Source organism: Leucopleurus acutus (assembly GCF_964270905.1).
Source record: "Leucopleurus acutus genome assembly, chromosome: 17".
Lineage (NCBI taxonomy): Eukaryota > Metazoa > Chordata > Mammalia > Artiodactyla > Delphinidae > Leucopleurus > Leucopleurus acutus.
The window spans coordinates 45524797-45543476 of record NC_139159.1 but is presented as its reverse complement, the minus strand read 5'-3'; the positions used below and the strand labels follow the sequence as shown (position 1 = coordinate 45543476).

At 41.9% G+C, this 18680-nt stretch overlaps 1 protein-coding gene across 1 annotated transcript in view; it reads right to left on the bottom strand.

Moving 5' to 3' along the window:
- Positions 1-11620: 11620 nt before the first annotated feature.
- MATN2 (matrilin 2) overlaps positions 11621-18680 on the bottom strand; it is a 153538-nt gene continuing 146478 nt past the window's right edge. The window contains exons 15-19 of the mRNA XM_082858692.1: positions 16043-16195; positions 14917-14988; positions 14499-14633; positions 14025-14126; positions 11621-12259 (exon numbers count right to left, since the gene is read on the bottom strand). Of these exons, the coding sequence (XP_082714818.1) occupies positions 12207-12259; positions 14025-14126; positions 14499-14633; positions 14917-14988; positions 16043-16195 (515 nt within the window). The 3' untranslated portion in view covers positions 11621-12206. The remainder of the gene's footprint in view (positions 12260-14024; positions 14127-14498; positions 14634-14916; positions 14989-16042; positions 16196-18680) is intronic.

Here is an 18680-nt window from a genome sequence, read left to right as displayed (position 1 = left end):
ACTTAACAGTAATGTGTTTGGCCGGGAAGCTCTAATATGCAAGGATTGCAGGAAATTCCAGTCAATTGGACTTAATCCATACTTAATGCTGAACTACCTGTTTTTAGGCTTAGAAATAGGAAGGTCCCAAAGAAGAGTTTGGATATTGTGGAGTATGTTAATTGCAATCGATATGATATGGAAGTAGGAGCAAAAGGTATATAGAGAAGAAAGAAAACTTTAGGCTGGTAGCAAATGCCGTTAGTTGGGCCTTCTAGACGATGATCATCTAGTTCATAGAAAACAGTTCTCTTTGATTTCTTGCAGCTCTTCCAGCTACCCCTTAGACTTGCACTCCCTCTGCTTTCAGTGGCATCTTGTTTCTTTCCCTCTTCCCTCATTGATAGTAGGTCTTGAACATCTTGTACATTTACCATTTATTATATTTACTACCTCCTACCTATTTGCTTCAAAAGATAATGTAGGGGCTTCCCTGGTGGCGCAGTGGTTGAGAGTCCTCCTGCCGATGCAGGGGACACGGGTTCATGCCCCGGTCCAGGAAGATCCTACATGCCGCGGAGCGGCTGGGCCTGTGAGCCGTGGCTGCTGAGCCTGCGTGTCCGGAGCCTGTGCTCCGCAACGGTAGTAGCCACAACAGTGAGAGGCCCACGTTCCACCAAAAAAAAAAGATAATGTAGGAGTGGGAGTCTGCCAAAGTACTCTCCTCAGGTAAGATAAGCAAAGAATCCATTTAACATACAGTTAAAAGTATCATCCTTGTGTGCAGTACTCTTGGCTACTGAAGAGTAAAAACATAGTATCTAACGTAACATGTAAGTACTGTACGTGTTAACCCATTCAATCCTTATGACAATCCAATGAGGTAGTACTTTTTTATTGAACTATAGTTGATTTACAGTATTGTGTTAATTTCTACTGTATAGCAGAGTGATTCATTTAAACATACATCTTTTTTATATTCTTTTCTATTACAGTTTATCAGGATATTGAATATAGTTCCCTGTGCTATACAGTAGGTCCTTGTTTATCCACCCTATATATAATAGTTTGCATCTGCTAACCTCAACCTCTCACTCCATCCCTCCCTGACCCCACCCTCCCTTGGCAACCACAAGTCTGTTCTCTGTGAGTCTGTTTCTGTTTCATAGATAAGTTCATTTGTGTCACAGATAAGATTCCACATTTAAATGATAACATATGGTATTTGTTTTTCTGACTTCACTTAGTATGATAATTTCTAGGTCCATCCATGTTGCTGCAGATGGCATTTCATTCTTTTTTACGGCTGAGTAGTATTCTATTGTATATATATACCACATCTTTATCCATTCATCTGTTGATGGACACTTAGGTTGTTTCCATGTCTTGGCTATTGTAAATAGTGCTGCTATGAACATAGGAGTACATGTATCTCTTTGAATTATTATTTTGGCTGCGATGGGTCGTTGCACGCAGGCTTTCTCTAGTTGCGGCGAGCAGGGCCTACTCTGCATTGTGGTGCGTGGGCTTCTCATTGCAGTGGCTTCTCTTGTGGAGCACAGGCTCTAGGTGCACAGGTTTCAGTAGTTGTGGCTCACGGGCTCTGGAGCACAGGCTCAGTAGTTGTGGCGCACAGACATAGTTGCTCTGTGGCATGTGGGATCTTCCCAGGCCAGGGCTCAAACCTGTGTCCCCTGCATTGGCAGGCAGACTCTTAACCACTGTGCCACCAGGGAAGTCCTGAATTATAGTTTTGTTTGAATATATGCCCAGGAGTGGGATTGTTGGGTCATATGGCAACTCTTTTTTAGTTTTTTCGGGAACATCCATACTGATCTCCATAGTGGCTACACCAATTTACATTCCCACCAGCAGCGTAGGAGGGTTCCCTTTTCTCCACACCCTCTCCAGCATTTGTTATTGTTATTTGTAGACTTTTAATTGTGGCCATTCTGACCGTTGTGAGGTGGTAGATACTTCACTGTAGTTTTCATTTGCATGTTTATAACAATCAGCAGTGTTGAGCATCTCTTCATGTACCTGTTGGCCGTCTGTATGTCTTCCTTGGAGAAATGTCTATTTTGGTTTTCTGCCCATTTTTTGATTGGGTTTTTTTGATATTGAGTTGTATGAGCTGTTTGTATATTTTGGAAATTAGCCCTTGTCAGTCATATCATTTGCAAATATTTTCCCCCAGTTCATGGATTGTCTTTTTTTTTTTTTTTTTTTTTTTGCGCTACACGGGCCTCTCACTGTTGTGGCCTCTCCCGTTGCGGAGCACAGGCTCCGGACGCGCAGGCTCATCGGCCATGGCTCACGGGCCCAGCCGCTCTGTGGCATGTGGGATCCTCCTGGACCGGGGCACGAACCCGTGTCCCCTGCATCGGAAGGTGGACTCTCGACCACTGTGCCACCAGGGAAGCCCTGTCTTTTTGTTTTGTTTATGGTTTCCTTTGTGCAAAAGCTTATAAGTTTGATTAGTTCTCATTTATTTTTGCTTTTATTTCTATTGCCTTGGGAAACTGACCATTGGTACAGCTTATGTCAGAGAATATTTTGCCTAAATTCTCTTCTAGAAGTTTTATGGTGTCGTGTCTTATATTTAAGTCTTTAAGCCATTTTGAGTTTATTGTAGTGTATGGTGTGAGGGTGTGTTCTAACTTCATTGATTTACATGTGGCTGTCCAACATTCCCAGCACCACTTGCTGAAGAAATTCTTTTCCCCATTGTATATTCTTGCCTCTTTTGTTGAAGATTAATTGACCATAGGTTTGTGGGTTTATTTCTGGGCTCTCTGTGCTGTTCCATTGATCCATATGTCTGTTTTTGTGCCAATACCATGCTGTTTTGATTACCGTAGCTTTGTAGTATTGTCTGAAGTCTGGGAGGGTTATGCCTCCTGCTTTGTTCTTTTTCCTTAGGATTGCTTTGGCAATTCTGGGTCTTTTGTGGTTCCATATCAATTTTAGGATTACTTGTTCTAGTTCTGTGAAAAATGTCATGGCTAATTTGATAGGGATCACATTAAATCTGTAGATTGCTTTGGGTAGTATGGCCATTTTAACAACATTAATTCTTCCAATCCAAGAACATGGGATATCTTTCCGTTTCTTTGAATCATCTTCAGTTTCTTTTATTAATGTTTTATAGTTCTCGGCATGTAAGTCTTTCCACCTCCTCGGTTAGGTTTATTCCTGAGTATTTTATTTTTTTGGATGTGATTTTAGGAGGAACTGGTTTTTTTACTTTCCCTTTCTGATTTTTCATTGTTAGTGTAAAGAAATACAACCAATTTCTGTATGTTTGCTGTATCCTGCTACTTTGCGGAATTTGTTTATCAGTTCTAGTAGTTTTGTGTAGAGTTTTTGGGGTTTTCTATATATGGTATCATGTCATCTGCACATAGTGGCAATTTTACCTATTCCCTTCCAATTTGAATACCTTTATTTATTTTGTTTGATTGCTGTGGCTAGGACTTCCTATACTCTGTTGGATAGAAGTGGTGAGAATGGGCATCCTTGTCATGTTCTACATTTTAGCAGGAAGGCTTTACCTTGTCATCATTGAATATTATATTGGCTATGAGTTTGTCATAAATAGCTTATTATGTTGTGACATATTCCCTCTATATCTCTTGGTAAGAGTTTTTATCATGAATGGATGTTGAATTTTATCAAATGGTTTTTCTGTATCTGTTGAGATGATCATGTGTTTTTTGTCTTCTTTCATTGATGTGGTGTATCACATTGATTGATTTGTGTATGTTGAACCATCCATGTGACCCTGAGATGAATCCAACTTGGTCCTTGTTTATGTGGTGTTGGATTCAGTTTGCTAATGTTTTGTTGAGAATATTTACATCTATATTCATCAAAGATACTGGCCTGTAATTTTCTTTTTTGGTAGTGTCTTTGTCTGATTTTGGTGTCAGGGTTATGGTGGGTTCATAGAATGTCTTTGGGAGTGTTCCCTCCTGTTCAGTCTTTTGGAAGAAGAGTTCAAGAAGGATTGGTATAAGTTCCTTGTGTGTTTGGTGGAATTCACCTGTGAAGCTATCTGGTCCTGGACTTTTGTCTGTAGGCAATTTTTTTTTTTTAACAGGTTCTATTTCATGTCTAGTGATCAGTCTGTTCAATTTCTTTTTTTAATTTTTATTTATTTATTTATTTATTTATTTTGCGGTACACGGACCTCTCACTGTTGTGGCCTCTCCCGTCGCGGAGCACAGGCTCCAGACGTGCAGGCCCAGCGGCCATGGCCCACGGGCCCAGCCGCTCCGCGACATGTGGGGTCCTCCTGGACCGGGGCACGAACCCGTGTCCCCTGCATTGGCAGGCAGACTCTCAACCACTGTGCCACCAGGGAAGCCCCAAATTTCTTTTTTTTTAAATTTCATTGCTGTGTGCAGGCTTTCTGTAGTTGCAGTGAGCTATGGCTATTCTTCGTTGCAGTGCGTGGGCTTCTCATTGCAGTGTCTTCTCTTGTTGTAGAGCACAGGCTCTAGGTGCGTGGGCTTCAGTAGCTGTGGCTCATGGGCTCCAGAGTGCAGGCTCATTAGTTGTGGCACGGGCTTAGTTGCTCTGCGGCATGTGGGATCTTCCTGGACCAGGGCTTCGAACCCGTGTCCTCCACATTAGCAGGCAGATTCTTAACCACTGCGCCACCAGGGAAGTCCCAATTTATTTATTCTCGATTCAGTTATGGTGGGCTGTATGTTTCCAGAAACTTGTTTGTTTCTTCCAGGTTGTCATATTTGTTGGCATATAATTCTTCATAGTGTTCTCTCAAGAGTGTTTTGTATTTCGGCCGTATCGGTTGCTATTTCTCTTTTTTCGTTGCTTATTATTTTTATTTGGGTCCTTTTTCTTCTTGGTGAGCTTGGCCAGAGGTTTGTCAGTTTTTGTTTACCCTTTTAAAAAACTAGCTCTTGTTTTTATTTTTTTTTCTATTTTTAAAACATCCTTTATTTATCACCTCTATGATCTTTATTATTTCCTTCCTTCTGTCATCTTTAGGTTTTGTTTGGTCTTTTTCTAATTCTTTTAGGTGGTAGGTTAGGTTGTTTGAGATTTTTCTTGTTTTTTAAGGAAGGCCTATATCACTGTGAACTTCCCTCTAAGAACTGCTTTTGCTGCATTCCATACATTTTGTATGGTTGTGCTTTCATTGTCATTTGTCTCAATTTATTTATTTATTAATTTATTTATGTCTGTGTTGGGTCTTTGTTGCTGTGCGGGCTTTCTCTCTAGTTGCGGCGGGCGGGGGCTACTCTTAATTGCGTTTCGCGGGCTCCTCACTGCGGCGGCTCCTCCCGTTGCAGAGCACGGGCTCTAGGTGCGCGGGCTCAGCAGTTGTGCCTCGCGGGTTCTAGAGTGCAGGCTCAGTAGTTGTGGCGCACAGGCTTAGTTGCTCTGCGGCATGTGGGATCTTCCCGGATCAGGGCTCGAACCTGTGTACCCTGCATTGGCAGGCGGACTCTTAACCACTGCGCCACCAGGGAAGTCCTGTCTCAAATTTTTAATTTCCTCTTTGATTTCATCGTTGACCCATAGGTTTTTTAGTAGCGTGTTTAGTCTCCATGTAATAATTTTTTTCTCATTTCTATTTCCGTGGTTGATTTCCAGTTTCATGCCCTTGTGGTCAGAAAAGATACTCAATTTCTATAGTCTTAAATTTGTTGAGGCTCATTTTGTGCCCTAATATGTGGTCAATCCTAGAGAATGTTCCAAGTGTCTTGAAAATAATGTGTATTCTGGTTTTCTTGGATATAATGTCCTGAAAGTATCAATTAAGTCTAAATGTTCTATTGTATCATTTAGCATCTCTGTTGACTTATTGATTTTCTGTTTAGAAGATCTGTCCATTGATGTGATTGGGTGCTAAAAGTCTCCTACTATTATTGTATTCCTTTCAGTTTCTCCCTTTATGTCTGTTAGTATTTGTTTTATGTATTTGGGTGCTCCTATGTTGGGTGCATATATGTTGACAAGTGTAATAACCTCTTCTTGTGTTGATCCTTTTATCATTATATGGTGTCTTTCTCTGTGGTCTTTGTTTTAAAGTCTATTTTGTCTGATATGAGCATTGTGACCCCCTCTTTCTAGTCATTTCCATTTGAGTGAAATATATTTTTGCATCCCCTCACTTTTCAGTCTGTGTCCTAAAGTGGGTCTCTTGTGGGCAGCATATTGTAGCCTCTTTTTTTTTTATCCAGTCTGCCACTCTGTGTCTTTTGATTGGAGCATTTAGTCCATTGACATTTAAGGTAATTATTGATAGGTATGTATTTATGGCCATTTTAAACCCTGTTTCCCAGTTGATTCTCTATTTCTTCTTGGTTTCTTTTTGTTTTTCCTTTTGTGGTTTGATGAGTTCATTTTATATTGTGCTTTTGTTCTCTTTTTAAAAAAAATTATTTTCAGCTGCGTTGGGTCTTCGTTCCTGCGCACTAGCTTTCTCTAGTGGCAGCAAGCGGGGACTACTCTTTGTTGCGGGGCATGGGCTTCTCATTGTGGTGGCTTCTGCTGCGGAGCACGGGCTGTAGGAGCGTGCGCTTCAGTAGTTGTGACTTGCGGGCTCTAGAGCACAGGCTCAGTAGTTGTGGCGCACGGGCTTAGTTGCTCCGCGGCATGTGGGATCTTCCCGGACCAGGGCTTGAACCTGTGTCCTCTGCGTTGGCAGGCGGATTCTTAACCACTGCACCACCAGGGAAGCCCTGTTCTCTTTTTGGTTTTTGTGAATCTCTTATATGTTTTTGATTTGTGGTTACCCTGTTTTTCAAGTATGTTAACCCCTTCCTTTACGTGCTTTAGACAATATTCGTATATGCTCAGACACTTTCTAAAAAAACCCTACATTTTCTTACTCTCCTCCACATTTCATGATTTTGAAGTCTTCTTTGACATCTTCATGTTTATCCTTTTGCTGTTCATTGTGGTTATCACTGCTTTGACAAAATTTTTTTTTCTTTTAATCTGTATACTGGCTTATTTTCTCTTTCCTATAGCTTCTTGCTTCTTTTCTATTTAGAGAAGACCTTACGGTATTTCTTTTAGGATAGTATTTTTTTTTTTTTGAGCATTTAAAAAAATATTTATTCAGCTGCACCAGGTCTTGGTTGCAGCATGCAAACTCTTCATTGCGGCATGTGGGATATAGTTCCCTGACCAAAGGATCCAACGCGGCCCCCCCGCATTGGGAGCGAGTAGTCTTAGCCACTGGACCACCAGGGAAGTCCCTGGGATAGGTTTAGTATTGCTGTATTCTTTTAGTTTTTGCCTGTCAGAGAAATTCTTTCTCTCTCCTATTCTAAATGATAATCTTGCTGAGTAGAGTATCCTAGGTTGCATATTTTTCCCTTTCAGGACTTAACTGAATATATCTTGCCACTCCCTTCAGGTCTGTAAGGTTTCTCTAGAGAAATCAGCAAGAGGGTTCCCTTGTAATTAACTCTTTGTTTTTCTCTTGCTGCCTTTAGAATCCTCTTTTTATCTTTAACTTTTGCCGGTTGAATTATAATATGTCTTGGTGTAGGTCTGTTTGGGTTCATCTTGTTTGGGACCCTCTGTACCTGGATATCCGTTTCCTTTCTAGGTTTGGGAGGTTTTTAGCCGTAAGTTCTTCAAATACGTTTTCGATCCCCTTTTCTCTTTCTTCTCCTTTTGGAATTCCTATTATGCATAGATTGGCACGCTTTATATTATCCCATAGGTCTCTTATATTGCTTTCTTTTTTTTTTTTCATTTGGCTTTCTGACTGCTGTTCTGATTGGGTGATTTCTATTCTATCTTGGTTCTTCTGCACTATTTAATCTGCTGTTCACTGCCTTTAGCTCTCATCTCTGCAGATGAGTTTTCTAATTTTTCTTGGCTCCTCTTTAGAGTTTCTAGTTCCTTTTTACAGTAATCTGTATCTCTATTGATAGCCTTTCTTAATTCCTTCAGTATTTTCATTATCTATTTTTTGAACTTGGTGTCTATCAGACTGAAGAGATCTGTTTGTTCTTTCAGAGGGGAGTTCTCTTGATATTTTAACTGGGGGTCATTCCTCTGCTTCATTTTACTTGTATTTCTCTTACTCTGAGTTTAGGAGAAACAGTTATCTATTGTGATCTTGGAGGGCTATGTAGGAGCGTCCCTGTGTAGCCTGCGTGGGTTTAGTATTTTTGGTGCGAGGGCTGTGTTTAGTATGGATGCCTGCCACCTCTTTCCTCAGTGTGTCCTTATCTCCTTGATAAGGGGGTGTGACTGGTGGTGTGACCAGCGCCTGCACCGGATGTTAAGTGGGGCCTTCTTTTTGCTCTTTGGTTGTTATAACCCTGTCAGGCACAGTATCTGCTCCCTAGTTGTTGGAGTAGAAGCCCCCAGATCCGTTTCTGAGTTGCGCTTCTGAGCTGCGGTGCGAGGTAGGTGGGATTGAAGTGCTCCCACTGGGAGAAGAGCCACTGAGTATTCCTCCGCGAGAGCTGTCTGCCTGGGAGTGCGCTCTATTGTTAACCTGTCATCCTTTTGTGCGGGCTCACAGAGTACACTGTTGGCACTGCCATCTGTCCTGCCTCAACCGTAGGAGTGCTGGCAACTGGCTCTGGTACCCCTGAGGTGGTGTTTTCACAAGGCCACCAGCGCAGATCCACTGAAGTCAGGTCCCAGGACTGCAGTAGTCTCGCACCTGGACCCTCTGTGGAAGCTATGGAGGCAGCCCAGACCTGTCACGGCCATGGGGACACCCGTTTATTGCTCCACGTCCCGTAGTGCTGAGTTTACAAAGCTGGAGGTGGAGGTGTAAACCCGCGTCTCACGCAGCCCTGAGGAGAGGTTTAGCCCTGCTTCCTAAGTTGCACAGCCTCCAGCACCTGATCCCCGAGGCCTCTGGGGCAGTGGCTGGTGCACAGAGGAAAGAGGCTGCCACACTGGGCCCTGCCCCTTCCTTCGTGCGCTGCTTAACAGTGGCGCTTTGCTTCTATGGTGGGCCTGGGCTTCTGTGTACACCTCTGCTTGCGGCCGTACCGCGCTCCAGCCCCTTTGGGCTGTCTCCACACGGCCAACCCCAATCCTCTCCCCAGGTCTGTCCTCTAAACCCAAGTTTCAGCACCCAAGCCCCCACGTGTACCCACGGGCGCGGGCGTCTCACGCTGGGGAGCACGGAGAGGTGGCACGTGGTTGTGCTCCCATCTGAGCCGCTGATTCCTCTTCACAGCTCCTTCCCAGGGGCGCAGGTCCCATCCCGCTTCCCCCACCCCCGCCTCATCCTACACAGGTTCACGGGGAGATCTTTCTTGTCCTTTCAGGTGTTTAAGGTCTTCTGCTAGTGCTCAGTAGGTATTCTGTGAGAATACATACGTAGATGTATTTTTGGTATATTTGTGGAGGTGAGTTCCATGTCCTTATACTCCGCCGTCTTGATTAGAGCCCTGAGATAGTACTGTTTGACAGATGAGGAAATCAAGGCTTGGAAAGGTCACACAAATAATGAAACTGGAAAGCAAAACTTTTATACCTGAGATGTACACAGAGCAAAACAAGGAAAATGGAGAACTATTTCAAATTTTAGACAATATTCAAGTTAAATATTTTAGATTAATATGTAAATTTGATGGACTGGTTGGAGCTTTTGTCTCCCACGAAGGCATTTTCCTTCCCACGTTGGAGAAAGTTGAAACATGTATTTAATAGCTAAAGTGTGTGGGAGTGGTGGCTGTGTGTTTGTGTGCACACAGTCTAGAGCCACTAGAGGGAGCCAGGACTCAACAGAAGACAGATTTGCGCCAGCTGGAAAATGCCTAAACTCTGACTACATCTCAAAAGGTAATGCCAACCCAAATCAGCACTTCTAATGAAAACCTGTTTTCAGGATCATTGGGAGGACTCAAATATGAATATAAACTGAAGGTTTAATACTTCGAATCACAACTCTTATGCTTGGAAAGAATTAGATGATTTCCAGATAGGATTGTAGCCCAGGAGATGTTCCTCCTAGTTTAGCACACTGCCCTTTGGGAGGAAATTTTGATGGGAACACTTGTCTTGAAGTATTTAAACATAAGCCTATTCAAGGTGTTTTGTTTGTAAAAGCATCATTTGGCCTCAAAAATACAGTAGCTTGCATAGGATGGATGTCATTGGGGGTGGGGGGGGCCTTCATTTCTTAAAGAAGCTGCCACTTGTATTTTCTTGATCCTATAAGTGCCTTGAACTGATAGATTTGAAGTCTCCTTCGACTCTATCCCAATCCCCACTTCCTTGTTTTCCCAGGGACAACACCACTCGTGTGTGTATCCTTCTGGAACATATTTTGTACTTAAATGTACATATTTATGTATCTTTGAACAACTAGCAGTGTAGTTTGTTTTTTTTTCATTTACCGAAATGGTATGCTAAACACAGTTTGCCATTGACTTTTTAAATTCATCTTTGTTTTTGAGTTTTACCATGTATACATGTAGACAATATGTTTCTTTTAATTTTTTATTTTTTCGTTTGTTTTTGGCTGCGTTGGGTCTTTGTTGCTGCGTGCGGGCTTTCTCTAGTCGCGGCGAGCGGGGGCTACTCTTCGTTGCTGTGCGCAGCCTTCTCGTCGTGGCTTCTCTTATTGCAGAGCACGGGCTCTAGGCATGCGGGCTTCAGTGGTGTGGCTCACGGGCTCTAGAGTGCAGGTTCAGTAGTTGTGGCGCACGGGCTTAGTTGCTCCACAGCATGTGGGATCTTCCCGGACCAGGGCTCGAACCTGTGTCCCCTGTATTGGCAGGCAGATTCTTAACCACTGTGCCACCAGGGAAGCCCAATACATTTCTTTTAAATATTGCATAGTATTTCTGAGGTATGCCACAATTTATCAGTTCCCTCTCTGAAGATGATTTAGGTTATTTGTAATTTGTTAACTTTTATCAACTCGAGTAACATTCTTTTTCTTTTTGGACAAGAAAGTAGGATTTATTGGTGGGCATGAGTAAGGAGGGGACAGCGCCAAGGCTCTCATGCATGCAGGGCCTGCCATTTGTCCAGAGAGCCACGATTAGGGCTGTATTTGACCCCACAGGCCCCGGGATGAGCCAGTTTTCTGCCACCATGTTTTCAAATTCATCTGCATTAAACTTAGTAAATCCCCACTTCTTGGAGATATAGATCTTCTGGCGGCCAGGGAACTTGAACTTGGCCTTGCGGAGTGTCTCAATCACATGTTCCTTGTTCTGCAGCTTGGTGCTGATGGACATTATGATTTGGCCAATGTGGACCCTGGCCACTGTGCCCTGGCGCTTTCCAAAGGTACCGTGCATACCTGTCTGGAGCCTAGATTGGGGACAGCATGCCAGTCATTAATGTACACTGGAAAGGGCTGTCTCCAACGTCCGTTAGGGCAACCCGTATAGGCAACAGGCTGCATACACTACCGAGGAGGCTAAAATCATCTAGTTAGATACCTGTAACTGCAGTAGCTAGAGTACAGGGTAGGGCTGCATTTTCAGTTTTACTAGGTGTTGATAGATTATACTCCAGAGGCTGCCCATTTGTGTTCTCACCAGCAGTGTACAAGAGCCCCCGTATTTTCACATCTTTACCAATGCTATAGTCAGACATGCTAACTTTTGCCAAGCTGATTGTTTTAACCTGCGTTTTCCTGATTATCAGTGAGACTCAGCATTTTTTTCAGATGTGTTTCAGCCATTTCTCATGTATACATACCTTGCATTTAAAGTTAAACTTAGAATTTCACACAGTACCATTCTCTGAAGTGAATTTTAATATTGTATTAAAAAATGTAACTTGTTACACGATACATATGTTCTGTGACTTTATGTATACATCCATATACATATATCAAGGTAAAGTCCAATACAAAAAAAAAAAAATAGTTTTCCCATGGCCAGTGTTCTATGGAAGTAAGACTGTGCAAACTTTATTTTGGAGTCAAATAAGATTGCAACACTAAGGCAGAACAAGGCAAAAGCAGATGTGTCCACAGTATATTACAGAATATCTTGCATAGCTTATTTGTTCTCACTTGATAAACTCATTTTAGGATTCTGAAAGATTTTTTTTCTCAATGAATTTATACAAGTTAGTGTGTACTTTTTGCCTTTGCTCTATAGCAAACCAGCTTTCTCAGTACTAGTTATGTTTTAGTTTACAACCTTACAGAATTAATGATAGCTTGAGCTTTTGGGGCTCTGAACTGTTTCACTGTAATCCTTGATACAATGACATACAAATACATGTAGCATTTTGAATCTTCATCTGTATCTCAGGCGATTTTCCAGGGCTTCCATTCTCTGTGTCATTTCTTCTAGTAAATCTCAAATTAAGGAAGAGGAATCTGAATGGCCTATATTTATTTACATTCAAATCAACCTGATTTATCTACATAAGAATTTGTGTCCTGAAAAATCTAAGGCTTTTGGGGTTTTTTTTCCCCATTTCTGTTAAGTATTTTAAAATTCTGACTTATAAGTTTATAGTAACTCATTAGCACGTGCTATCAAGACTATAAATCTGTATGGGGTTAAATACTCTTTTTTTTAACTTTAAAGCCAGATATTTCAGATTTTTCTTACTAAAAATTTAAATTCTACTCACACCCCTGTTGCTTATAAATTAATTTGCCATAGCACACCTCTTGAAGCCAAACTGATAATGTTGGGAATGAGGCGAAGAGAAGAAAACAAAAGGATTAGGCCTTGGAAAGTAAGATATGACATCAGAAGAGATGAAGAAAGATGGGGAGTTTTCACCAATGATGATAGGACCAAAGTGTAGCAGCCTTGAAGACTTCTGACCTATGCTCTTTTATTTTTTTATGATTTTTTAGATTTTTTTTCGTTTTTTGGATATGGACCATTTTTAAAATCTTTATTGAATTTGTTACAATATTGCTTCTGTTTTATGTTTTGGGTTTTTGGCAGCGAGGCATGTGGGATCCGAGCTCCCTAATCAGGGATTGAACCCGCACCCCTGCATTGGAAGGCAAAGTCTTAACCACTGGACTGCCAGGGAAGTCCCAACCTATTCTCTTTTCTATATAACTGCCTTATTCTCTTGTGAGGTAAACTCTCAGAGGTGGGCTGGGAAAAGGCAGAACAGAGGAGCATTACAATAAACATTTGTCTTCCTTCCTGAAGCTTCTTAATACCCTCCACCTGCTCCCTCAATGGCAGAATGAGAGCCTGGATTCATCACCTGTATTAAACACTGTCAGATTATTTTACTTTACTTTATGGAGCATATTTCCAGTTTTCGGAGAGGGAATGGCTGTATGCTGTTCTTTATTTTATAAACCCATTTGCACAGAAATAATTCAGAATTAAACCATTTCCCTTTAGACTAGTTGATGCATGTTGAGCTAAATATCAGGCAGCTTTAATAAGCTTACTATAATTTTAAGTTCAGAGCAGTTGGCAGGGTGTGTTCAGTGTATAAAAGCACTGAGTCCTCATTTCTCCATTATCCCAAAGCATCCCTTTTATTTGTAATGTTTTAATGAATCATTGGATCCTGCTGTTCCCTTGGTAGAATGTTTCATCTTAGAGTGCTGATAAAAAAGATCTCTGCTGCCAAACAAAAAAACCCCCACCCCAGTCCTCTAAACCTACACACTGACCAGATGTGGCCGCAGTGTGGCTTGGGGCCAAAGGAAGGGTTTGGAGTTTAGGTAAAAGACTTTGAAACCTCTTCATTCTACATAAGTCTTTGCCTATACGCACTGTATCTTTAATGCACTTCAGATCTGGTATATAGCTTTCATTTCCTCCCAGCAGAGAAGGAGTTAAATAAGTCTTTTTTCTTTACCTTGCATACTGATTGGCTGACTGGCCTTACTGCTAAACCTCCTAGAACCAACCGCAGATAGCAGCTAAGTGCTTGACCTGTGCCAGAAGCTTGGCTTGCCCTTGGCTCTCAAGCACCTATCAGTCTGCTTAAGAAAAAGCCTTTCTTGGAGTTCACTGTTCTTGACTTTGTGGAAATGACTTCATTTGATATATACCCATATATAGAATTTTTTGAAGTTGTAATATTCTTTGCATTCCATACAGAAGCATAACATTAGAAAAGGATATAGCGCTGCGTTAATTTTCTTACTTCTTCATTTGCAAGGTTCTGGAACATTATAAGGTTTTCACATTTGCATTGATTGTGTTTTTCTGCCAAAGGACTTCCTAAGAAAGCAGATGGAAAGTGTTCAACTCCGTAACCCACCAAACTTCCCAGACGCATAACAGTAGGACTGAATCAGCATATGAAGGAAACCATAATGAAAGAAATGTTCAGCTTTTTCCATGCAGCCACATGCAGTAAATACCAGGAAAGGGCTGTATGTGCTTCCAGTGCTGGAAGGGGCCTTTACTGTGGACTGCGGGAGGACTACTCCACTTTCTTTTAGTTTATTCTTTTAGTTCTCATTTTCCTTAAGTTCTTCTCTTTCCCCCTCTCCTACTTCCTCCTTTCCTGTCCTCCCTTAAGCTGAGTTTGTTGGCAAATTGAGAGGCTGATAGCACATTACCCTACAGTAATGTTTTACTTGGAATTACCTGAGGATTTTGTCGAATGGAAAAGTTTTTGTGTAGACCGTGCAAGATTGTTTTCTTCAAACAGATATCTGTGTTGCACTGCAAAATTAGAACAGGAAAGTATGTCTCGGATATTTATGGTGACTGGCTCAGATTCTGTAAAGAGAAAGAAAACTGAAGTCAAACCTGTTTAACATGGCTGTGGTTATAATATAGCCATCAGCTGTCAGAGTAAGGTACTTGGTATTCCTAGAATGGGGTACATAGCTTTATTTTGGGACATACTATGGCAGAAAGACTGTCAGCAGAGAGGCTGTTACCAACTATGGCTAAAAAAGTGTAAATGTTTCCTGTGTGATGGAACAACTTTTGTCTGTGGGGAAACCATGGTGTAAGTATCAACCAAAGATTCTAAAAATACGGCTTTTAAAAAATGTACCTGTTGGCTGGCGCGCCCTCTTTGGCAGTTCCCCTGCTGGGGAATCCCGTCTTCCACCAGAGTCTTCCAGAGCTGAGAGGTAAAAGATGACCAAAAGAGTGACAGTTGTCCACATGGGCGCATGTGTTCTTTAGGAAACTGGTCCCAGACCAACTCCTTACCTACCTGCCACCACCCAGGATGTCTGGTTTGATTTGGTAACACCACCGATTCACAAAAGCACTTGGTTCCCGCGATAATCTAAGACCTTTCTAGGGCAGTTCTCTCTAGTAAGAGAAGCCTGGATCCCTTAAATGCATCTTAAGAATATCCCCAAAAATGTTATGTCTAGAAGGTAGGGTGGGAAAAAAAATTAAGTTTGTCCAAGGGTTAAGTTGCAGTGGCAGCAGCTCCATTTGAGGTGTTTCAGCTTAAATGAAAGAGCTTAGAGGCAAAACATTATCAAGTTGCATTAGAAATCTGAAAGGCCTTCCCTTCTTGGCCTCTTTCATCCCAGTGCTCTTTCCTGTGGAGGAATAAGACACATCACTTTGACTGGGATTTTACTGGTGACTGAAGCTGGGACAGAAGTAAAAGGAAAAATGGGCAGAACTGCTATATGCAAGGACACCCGCACAATAGTGAACTGGAGAAAAAAGCACGAGGGGCTCCTATACATAAGCAATTCTAAATTCTAAAGGGCAGTTTAATGTTCTGTAAACAGAAGTAGTCCATGCAGGAGGGGCACTGTTTACATTTTCATCAGTGAGCTTGGAAGGACTACCATCCCTTTCCACTCTAGTTACAGGTATATCCCAAAAGTGTGCATCAGCTTTCCTCATTCATATAATGGTTTTTTCTAGTTACGTGATCATCTCCATAGGGTTTTTGTGAGGATTAAGCATTTTGCCATGTGTCAGAACACTCATCACACTGCTCAGTACAGAGCAAGTGCTCAAGCAACGTTAGCTATTATTTTGTCTTCTCTCTCCCCTATTCCACTTTTTGTGCTTAGTGTTTCTGGGCATCACTGGCCCTGCCTACAAGGGAGGCACTTTTTTGAGCACTTTGAAGGAATGGGTTGAGAATTTCTCATTCACATGTTGCTCTGTTTGCTAAGGTCTCTCCTAGACGTAAGCTATACTACCTTCACATATGCCTTTCCGTAGTTTATCACTTATCTCGCCCATCGTGCTGAAGTCTTCGGCATAGAAGAGATGCTCTTCTGTGGGCTCAGAGGCAATCTCTTGTAGTTCTTCCTCAATGGCTTTCCCTACCCCAACAGCATACATGGTTACACCTAAGGAACAGAGCAAGTTAAGAACAGGGTAGTTACACAGACATGGAAAACAAACTTTTATGGTTACCAAAGAGGAGAGGGGCGGGGAGGGATAAAATAGGAGCTTGGGATTAACAGATACACAACTATATATAAAATAGACAACAGGGTCCTACTGTACAGCACAGGGAACTATATTCAATACCTTATGATAACCTATAATGGAAAAGAATCTGAAAAAATAATATATCTGTGTGATTATATATAATATATATGTGATATATATATAATCTGAATCACTTTGCTGTATACCTGAAACTAACACAACATTGTAAACCAACTTTACTTAAATTAAAAAAAAAAGAACACAGTAGTTAGAGTTGTATTCCCAGGATCTGGAAGTTGTGTGTACTGCACCCACAGCCAGCTAGATATTAATAAGTGGTGTGATTCGAGGGGTCCATGTCAACCTCCCTTTACTTTTGCATCATTTTTATTTTGGCCTTGTGAGCAAAAGACGGGGATCCAAGCAAGAGGAAGGTGAGGCATGAAGGAGGTTGGGGAGCTAGACCACCAACCTGTTGCTCAGCTCTGGACAAGGTCATTAACAAATCTTCAACTTTTCCCTGAATTAGCCTTGTGGTAAAGTAGAAAAGAGCACTACCTTATGGCTTACTAAATGAGAATCTCTTCTGGGAGAATTCTAAGAAACAGGTCAGTTTATGACCTTGTAACCTAGGTTCTACTTCTCAGAGGTACAGATAGGAACTTTAAGTGACCTGTGGCCAAGTGGAGCTGTATTCTGCCCACCCATCTTGGGAGGACAAAGCCTTGTGAGGAGGTGCTAAGCTGAAAAGGAGAATCTGCAGACCAATGGAAATCCCGTAAGTCAGAAAAAAGAACAAACCCAAGTATCAACCTTAGATTTCAAGAGGCATATGAGATTGTTCCAAAAGCTTTTCTAAACAAAATGAATCATTAGACTCCCTTCCCCAGTATCCTCTTCAACTGAAAGTAAAACATAATAAGAACCTAAGTTCTGCTTGATTTTCAACATTTTTCAGCAGGTATCTTATTCTGGCTAATTCATTAGACTAGATTTTTTTTAAAAAAATAAGACATAAAAATGGCTCTTTAAGCCAAAGGGCAAGAGTTGGCCTCGTTCTAAAGTCTGTGTCAGGTCAACAGCCAAGTTCAGCATATTTGTCTGAGAGCCCAGTGACTTTATGCACAGCTTCCTAAAAAGGATAACTACTATTTTAAGATTGTGTTAGCTATACGTAGGAGTAATTAAATTCGTTAGAGGATGTCACTTCAGATAAATCTTGTTGATTCAAGAACCAAGTAAACATGTATCTTCCACCACCTGTCTTGGGAGGATTTGTGGAAATTTGGGTAAGAGTAAGGTAGATTGGCTTCAATGAGACAAATAAAAGGGTTGACAACTGATTTTGGAGACAGGGTGCTTTCCCCTATACATTTTAAGAATGCGGATTAGAGGGGCCTGTGGGTTTGACATAGGCTCAGGTAAGCTAGTCTAGAAGCAGGGGAGCTGCGTGTGAGCAGCCAGTTTTAAAATCCACCCAGGTGATTCAGGCAGGACACTTTTTGTGGCTCCTACTCTACTGGGTTCAGGAAAAAAGAGTGACGTAAGCAATATCAATAAAACGGCCTCCTCTGTGAAGAGAGTGACTGAATGTTGAGGCGAACCAGCCTTTCTGTGAGCAGGAACGGAGTTCACCAGTGCTATTGCCAGCACTTTCACCCTTTGTTCACTCACTCAGCAAGGACTGGTCACACATGTACTGTGTTCCATGCCTGATGGAGGCACTGAGTCCATAAAGTCTTGAATGGAGCCCTGGTTGGTACCTATCCTTTCCCGCTTACAGGACCTGCTGCAGCAATGTGCCCACGACAAGTTCTTAAAGAAAGCAGCTTTCAAGCAAACTGCTTCACAACCTCAAGGTTTCTCATCTCCCCAAGGAATCCAGACACTTTCCCTCAAGCTCTCTCCACCAACCATCATAGCTTTTGGGTTTCCTTTCGTCAAGAGCCATATTCCCCCGCCACACTTGACATCTAGACACAAATGAAGTAACCTCAAGTCCCCCTGCATTATACATGGAGTCAGACAAACCTCAGAGAAGAGGCTGAGCTCTACTGAGCAACAAGAGTTTAGGGTCATGATCTTGTCTGACATTTTGATTTTCTCGAAAGTGAACTTTTGCCTCCTGCAAACACAAGAGTATTCGCTGTCCTAAGGCCACTGCACTCCCAGAGTGTTCACTGGAAGCATTGCTTAAAAAAGGAAAAAAAACTATTGGTAAGCGTTCCTCCTACCCGGAGTCTATTTTTATCAAGCTCTTCAGGTGATTCTAAAGCAACCAGACCAGTGTCTGGGAACTGTTGTGTATTTCTCTGGTTAAATAGCACGTGCAGGATTGATTCTCTGCTCTGGCGGTCACACCCTGGCTAGTAAATCACAGTAGATGATTACTCAGGTATA